The 7,652-nt window shown below is 43.2% G+C and overlaps 1 protein-coding gene across 6 annotated transcripts in view; it reads left to right on the top strand.

The window, feature by feature from the left end:
• Nucleotides 1-368: 368 nt before the first annotated feature.
• ACSL4 (acyl-CoA synthetase long chain family member 4) overlaps nucleotides 369-7,652 on the top strand; it is a 75,413-nt gene continuing 68,129 nt past the window's right edge. For 2 of the 6 annotated variants that reach the window (XM_026478817.4, XM_026478815.4), the window contains exon 1: nucleotides 464-623. Coding sequence is in view for 2 of the 6 variants with exons in the window: in XM_048213761.2 (XP_048069718.1) it covers nucleotides 2,604-2,660 (57 nt within the window). In the remaining 4 variants the exon portion in view is untranslated. Of the gene's footprint in view, nucleotides 624-2,534; nucleotides 2,661-7,652 lie in introns of those variants that run through there. The other 4 variants (XM_048213761.2, XM_048213760.2, XM_026478816.4 and 1 more) reach the window with 3 other exon arrangements.

The raw sequence follows: 7,652 nt of genomic DNA, 5'->3' as shown, positions 1-7,652 counted from the left end.
ATGAGTATCTCTAAAGGGCAGCTGGAAGATGACCCGAGGGGAACTTTCCTCCCGGGGCTGAGTCCTAAGGAAGCGAGCACAGGTGCGGGCGTGGGCGCGCTCCAAACCTCGCTGAAATCAGATAGGCGCTAGGCCCTTCCGAAAACACACTCGATAAGGTGGCCGGCGGGCCCGCCCGCCCAGCGGCTCGGAAGCCTGAGCGAGAGGCTGCGGCGGCGAGCCAGCGAGGAGCCGTTAGTCGCCTCAGCTCGCCCGCAGCGCCCCTCCCTCGCCTCGGGAAGCCGGCTGGGCCCCGCCTCCGCGGCTGACGTCCGGGGCGAACGGAGGCGGGGGCGTGGGTGGGCCGAGACGTCGGCCGCCCGCGATTCGGCCGGCTCAGCCACACCACCGCGCGCCCCCGCTCCGCCCGCCCCTCCGGGCGCGTCTTTTCCGGGCTCGCGCCGCGCCGCGCCTCGTCCCGCCTCCGCCGGCCGTCCGGGTGCGCGCGCGCCGCTGCGGCTTTTTCTCCGGCCTCCGCGGCGAGCCCCTCCTCGACCCAGCGCTAGCGGGCACGCGGCTCTTCCGCGGGCTCCCCGAGTGCCAGGCGCCAGCCGGCTGCGAAGACAGCGTGGGCCGCGTCTCCGGTGAGTAGCCCCAGCTGCTGACCCCCGTCGGCGTCGGCGCCCGAGCTCCCGCGGCCCCGCGGTCCCACACCTGAGCCCCGCGGAGGTGGAGGGGGCGTCCCGGTTCCTGGAACGGGCTCGCCTTCTTCTGGAGCCCGGCCGAGCTACCCGCCCACCTGCCCCCGCCCCCTCCCCCACCCCCCGCTGTCCCCTCGGGGTCGGGAAGGTTCCTGGGGTCTCTGCATCTTCTCCGCTGAAGTCCGGGGTCCTCGGGAGCCCGGCCTGCCTCTCTTCTGCCGCCCACTGCCCCCCACCCCTCGAGGGCCAGAAGCATCCTCCCGACCGGGCTCCTGTGCTTTGCCGTTACCCTTTCCGAAGGAGCGCCTCAAGTGCTTGCCAGACCTCCAAACGACCTTTAGGGTGACCCTAGACCTCAACACCATCTTGTCTCCTCCGGGTCGGTCTGGCTCCGAGGGCTAAGGGATCTCTCTGGCCCAGGCAGCAACCGCCCTTTGGATTTGAGGGATGCCCTGCCTTCCGATATGCTTTTAGCTTCCGTATCTTCAGGTATGTTAGAAGACGACTGAATTCTAGCAGAAGCATGCTCCTCTTTTTTCCTGTTCTTTCTATCTACATCCTTGTCCTCATGAATGCTGTATATTTAGCGTTAGCTTTATTCACTTCCTCTTCCTCTCAGTTGAATAAACTACAGAAAGAATTGCGGCCGATGTCTATAGCACATAGAAAAATCGAGGAGAATATGATTCATTGCCTAACCCCCATCAAGGGGTTACATATTTTAAATAGGACGTCATTTCTCCTCTGCACTCCAGCATCTCCTCCTTCAAAGGCATTTTTCCACCCTCTTGAAATGAATTTTGCTCTAGTGTCTCACCTTCAAAATAATCAGTCATTGCTCCAAGAAACGACGGGGAGATGCAGAATAAGGGCAAAATGGCATTTGAAAAATGAATTCCTTTGAAAGAGTAGACCGTCGGCTTTATTGATTAATGGCTAAATCGACGCCTCAGTTCATGTGCAAAAATGAGGATGTTGGACTAGGGCACAAATGAGGTTCCGCTAGTGTTTTGGTTCTAGGACTTCTAAATTCATGCTTAGTTCCATATTGCTGCATAATGGAGATTTAACCTAATTAAAGCCCCATTTCCTGTAGTTGTCACTTCAGTTTTTCTTGGATTTTGCCTCTAATAGTTGTCACTGTTCTTGATACATAAGGCTGTGTGCAAGTGACAATTCAATTACAGTACCATCAAGGACCCTATCAGTCAAGCTTTTTATGGCATAAGGCCTCTTCCTTGAATTGTAAAGTAGCTCTCTTTTTCAATTGGAGCCTCTGCGGTGTAAGACATATAAGACTCCTGTTAGAATGAACACCCCGGCCACCATTTAGGTGGAGGATGAAACAGTAGACCATTAGTATACTTGCGCCATAGGATGAAGTTCCGTTTTGTTCTGATACGGGAAGTAATTTGACACTTCAAAAAATCCATGGGAAGGTGTAATGTAACAATTAAAAGCTTCCCCCCTGAAAACCCTATTCAAAAAATAAGTGATTCGGATGAACATTTTTGTTTGTGTTTCGGGTAGGGGTGGGATGGGTGGAGGAGAAAGGAGAGTCTTGCCCAATTCAGTAAGAGGAGAAATGAACTGGGGCTCTGGGGAGGCTCTGGATCCAGCTCTGGCTAACTCTATAACCCTGAACAAGTCACTTAGCCTCTCTTAATTTTTGCATCTGTAAAAGCGCTGTGATGATTGGCAGAGTGAGCCATAAGCCCCCTAATTTGAATTCTTTGTTCTTCTACTGAAAAAAAATATATGTATATATAAAATGAATCTGTATATGTGATTATATGATGTAAGTTGCAATAACGCTGTGCTGTAAGTTCTTAGTTCTACCAGTTGTCTAGAATGTTTTTCTCAAAGATCTGCATATCCTTGTTCCAGTGTATGTGTGCATAATTCTTCATTCATCCTTATGAAATGAGTGGAGACCATATGTGGAAGTCTATGAATTGGGAAGCATTTTACCAAAGTCAGGTATTGTTAACTTCTGCTTGCAACTGAAATGTGTGCATACCACACTTTTTAAAAAACATTCATGGCTTTTAGAAGTTTGAAAGTGAATGTGTACATGCTGCCTACTGCCTTGTAGCTGTAATTGACCAAGAACTTTAAAGAATATGCTGGCATCTCATTCATTCATTTATCACTCATCGAACTTATCTCGTTCCTTCAGCTGTCACTTATTTTGTGCCAGGCCGCCAGGATATGATGGTTAAGAAAACCATCTTTACGACTTTATAGTCTGGGATGGTTATGGGAGGGTGGTGAAGAGATAGATGTATATACAGTTTATTTTTATTAACAGCAACAACAGCATTCAAATCAGGGACATAAACACACTCCTGGGGACCTCAAAGCTCCATAGGGGAGGAGGAGATGATTGTGTTACTTGTAGCCTGTAGCTTCTCTTCCTGGCATTCCTTTTCTCTCCCTTCCCTGACTTTCAGTTCCTGAGACCGTAGCAAAAATAAAAGCTTTATTTTTCCACTCCTATCACTGGCTGGAGTTTTATACTGTTTTTCATTCTTTGCCTTTTAACTGTTCTTTTTTGAGGTAGCTGTAAGATTCTCATACAGTTCTAAGAAACAATACCCTTTATCTAATTGTCCCCAGTGGTAATATCTGCATAGCTGTAGTATAATAGCACAGGAAAGAAATTGAAATAGATACAATTCATCCACCTGATTCAGAGATCACCAGTTATCCATGGACTCATTTGTGTGTGTGTATTTAGTTCTGTGCAGTGTTATCACATGGGTGAATGCACGTAACCACCTCCAGGGTGCAGATACAGTTGCATCACCACGAGGATCCCTGGTGCTGCCCTTTTATAGCCACAGCTATCTCCCTCCCTTGCTGATCCCCGGCAGCCACTAATCTGTTTTCCATGCCTATAATTTCATCATTTCAAGAATGCTGTATAAATGTAATCATGCAGTATGTAACTTTTTGAGATGGGCTTCCCCCCCCCCTCCACTCAGGGTAATTCCCTGGAGATTGTTGTTGGGAGTCTACCTCGTATCCCATTAGTTCCTTTTCATTGCTGAGTCGTATTTCGTGGTGTGGACTTGCCCCTTTGCCGTGTCATATTCCATGGTGTGGATGTGCCCCAGTTTGTGTCACCATTCACTGATTGAAGGACATCTGGTTGTTTCCTGGTTTTTGTTCTGAACCAATTATAAATAAAGCTCCCACGAATGATCGTGTACTGGTTTTGGTGTGAACACAAATTTTCATTTCTCTGGGATAGAGGCCCAAGAGCGCAGGTGCTGGTGGTAAGGTAGTCGCATGTTTCATTTTAAAACCAACTGCCAGACTGTTTTCCAGAGTGGCTGTACCATTTTCCACTCCCACCGGCGGTGTAGGAAGGCTCTTCATCCTTGCCAGCATTTGCTGTTCTTACTGTTTTCTGTTTTAGCCATTCTGATTGGTGTCTAGCGATATCTTGTCACAGTTTTAATTTGTATTTCCTCAGTGGCTAATGATGTTGAACGTCTTTTCATGTGCTGATTTGCCATCTCTGTATCCTCTTCTGTGAAATGTATGTTCATGTATTTTGTACATTTTCTAGATAGATTTTTTTCCCTTTCTTTCTTTTCTTTTCTTTTTTTACTGTCGAGTTCTGAGAGTTCCTTATATATTCTAAATACTATTCCTTTGTTGGGTACATGGCTTGGTTTGCAAATATATTCTCCCAGTCTGTAGCTTGTCTTTTCATCCTCTTCACAGGGAGTTTCAAAGAACAAAAGTCTTTAGTTTCGATGAGGTCCAGTTTATCAGTTTTTCCTTTTAGGGAGGGTGCCTTTGGTGTCAAGGGGTCTTATGTGCCTTTGTTATTTCATTGTATTCCTTGCTGTTCTGTATGATATTCAATATTTCTGTAAGCAGTGGAACATTTTTTCATTTCAGCAATCCTGGAGCTCAAATGTGTTCTGTGAAAAGTGGCCTTTGAGGGCTTAGAGTGTGAATACACACTCCCCCATGCTCTGCTGTATTAAAATGGCTGCCATCTTTTGCGCCTTGAAAATATAATTTCTGCCTTACCAGGCTGTGAAGTGTTAAAATTAATATTTTTAAAATTAATTAGATACGATGTGCCAAGGAGATTTTTGGTTTCACTTTCTAAATTAAAACTCTTTTGGCAAAACTGTATAGTTTTTTTTTTTAAATCAAGGTTTCTGGTAAGTGATCCAAAGAACAAATTTGTATTCTCATTTAAAGTTTACTTCTGTGTTTCGAGTAGTGAGATCATGAATCTTGACTGTGTATTTAGTAGGCTTTTTATACTCAGCGTTGATTACCAGAATGATGGATAAAAGACTGTTGAATTTTTACATCTAGACTGTATATTTTCCTTTTAGAGTAGTTACTTAGTGTTCATTTTCATTTTCTTTAAAAATAAGCATTAGCTGTAAGATGATTTACAATTTTATATTTGGAACAATGGATGTGCTCCTTTTATGAGAAGAACTTACAGGAAAATGTTAGTGATTAATTTTGAGAGTATTTACTTCTGTAAGATGGTACTGAAATTACTTGTCCTTTCAGTGTCACCATATTTGCTCAAAGAAGTGTACAGCTAGGGTAGTGGATTGCTGTTTGATGAAGATCAATCATTGGTGTAAGGCAAGGGCTGGCAAAATACTGCTGGGGTCCAAATCCTGCCCACCACCTGTTTTTGTAAGTAAACTTCTGTTGGAACACAACCACATCCATTCATTTATAGATTGTCTGGCTGCATTCAAAATACAGTTTCGGAGTCAAAACAGAGAATGTATGGCCCCAAAAGCCTATTTACTCTCTGGTCTTTTACAGGCAACGCTTACCCAAAGGTAAAGCAACCTTATAAATTATCGGGTCCTGTGTTATAAAGGAAATTTAACAAAATGAAATGCTTGTCATGTGCATATTTTTTTATGATTGTTTACCTTAATTGATGTTTTCAATGAACTAATCAATTATTCCAATAACATTAGATAGAAAGGCTTCTATATACTCTGGTTTCTCTTCAGATTGCATTAATCTTTCACCTTTTACTAAAAAAGTCTTCTACATAATATCCATGATATATAAACAGCTTCTACGAATCAATAAGAAAATGGCACACATTAGAGAAAGCAGCAGAGAATTATGAACTGGCATTTCCCAGAAAAAGAAATAAAAATGATGAATAAGAAAAAAGATGCTCAAGTTCCTTCTAGTTATTGGGGAAATGAATGAAAACCATTTTTTACAAATACATTGGCAAAACTAAATATAATATCCACTTTTAGCAAAAAAATGGGTGCTATCATACACTGTCACTGAGAGTGCAGATTGCATAGCTTCTTGCTAAAAAATTCCGACATCCTCTCATTTTAAAATGTACATATGTTTTGCCCCAGCAATAGTGTTAGGAAACTAGGGAAATATCTGTACAATGTGTATGAAGATGCATATAAGATTTCACTGCAGTGAAACTGGTCATAACAGTGAAACCTTTAGAGCAACCTGAATGTCCATCAGTAGTGGAATGATTTAAATAATTACATGCTGTTCTATGGAATACCATAGGGCTATTAAAGGAAAGAAACCCTAAGATAGACCTATATAAACTGACATAGGAGTTCCAAAGTACCCTGTTAAAGGAGGGAGGAGATGGAGGGAGTCAGCCCTGTCCACATACCATGATTCCACTTACCTAAAAACAACAGCAGACCCTTAGTGTGTGTGTGTATAATACAGAAAGGTCTGACTGATACATACCGTGAGTAGTTATCTCTGGGGGAAAAGGAGTGTTGTTAAAGGCAGGCAGTATAGTGGATACTTTAATTTCTTATCCTGTACAATTGTATGGTGAGTTTCTAAATTTGTGATTGCTGTTTTGACAGTGATTATACAGATGAGTGGTCTGACATATTTACACCCTAGAGGTTACTTAGACTCCGATCCCGGTGTTGTGCGTTATACAATGACACCATGCTAGAAATGCAGTGCCTTGTGTTTAGTGAACACTCGGGACTTTTTTTGGTAATTTCTCCCTTTATTAAGTACTATTTCTATCTTTTAGATTTTCTACACTAAAAATATAAGTACAAAGAAGTATAAAGGCAGTGTAATTCCATACCCAGAGAGATCTGTTGCCAAGTTTTGGGTATATATGTCTGTGCACACATATGCATGTGTGCAAACATGTATCTTTCTAAAAAATGGGTTCCTACTGTATATACTGATTTGTAACTCACTTCCTTCAACTTGGCATTATACTGTGAGCATTTTTCAGGATTGGTAACTGTGAATAAGTGAAAAGGACCTCTTGGTGGGAAAGGAAAAACACTGCCATGTAAATACAGTGCTCTAGTTAAAATAACTGGTTTCTAGGGCAAACTATAATCTTACCAAAAAAAACCAAAAAGATCATGGTTACCAAAAGTAAATAACCAGAATATAAAAATTCTCAATGTTAAACCAGTTCGGTTCTGTTTTGAATTTAACTATGAGCGTGTTCTTTAAATTGTAGTTACTAGAAATGAGGTATGAGTGCAATATATCAAAATGTCATTAGCAATCTGTTTCGGGTTTTCTTTTTTTTAGAGGGGGAAAGAGGGGTGAGGGACAGAGGGAAAGGGGGGGAGAGAGAGACTCTTAAGCAGGATCTGCGCCCAGCATGGAGCCCATCTCCCAACCCTGAGTTCATGGGGCTCCATCTCCCAACCCTGAGATCATGACCCGAGCTGAAATCGAGAGTTGAGTGCTTAACCAACGGGGGCCACCCAGGTGCCCCAAGGAGTTTGATTTTAACAGGGACTTTAAAACTGAACAGTTACTTTGATTCAGAGAAAAACCAACTGTTCTAATTTTTGATAAAAGTGTGGGCATAATTGTATTCTTTTACAAGTTATAAAAGTGAAGAAAATCTAGGTTATCTGTAGCAACATGAATCTTTGTCTATGGTATCTCCGTCTGTAGTATATAAAACTGAATATT

The sequence above is a fragment of the Ursus arctos genome, chromosome X (genome assembly GCF_023065955.2).
Source record: "Ursus arctos isolate Adak ecotype North America chromosome X, UrsArc2.0, whole genome shotgun sequence".
In the NCBI taxonomy this organism is placed as follows: Eukaryota; Metazoa; Chordata; class Mammalia; order Carnivora; family Ursidae; genus Ursus; species Ursus arctos.
The sequence above is the reverse complement of the archived record's forward strand: the minus strand, read 5'-3'. Positions and strand labels throughout refer to the sequence as shown.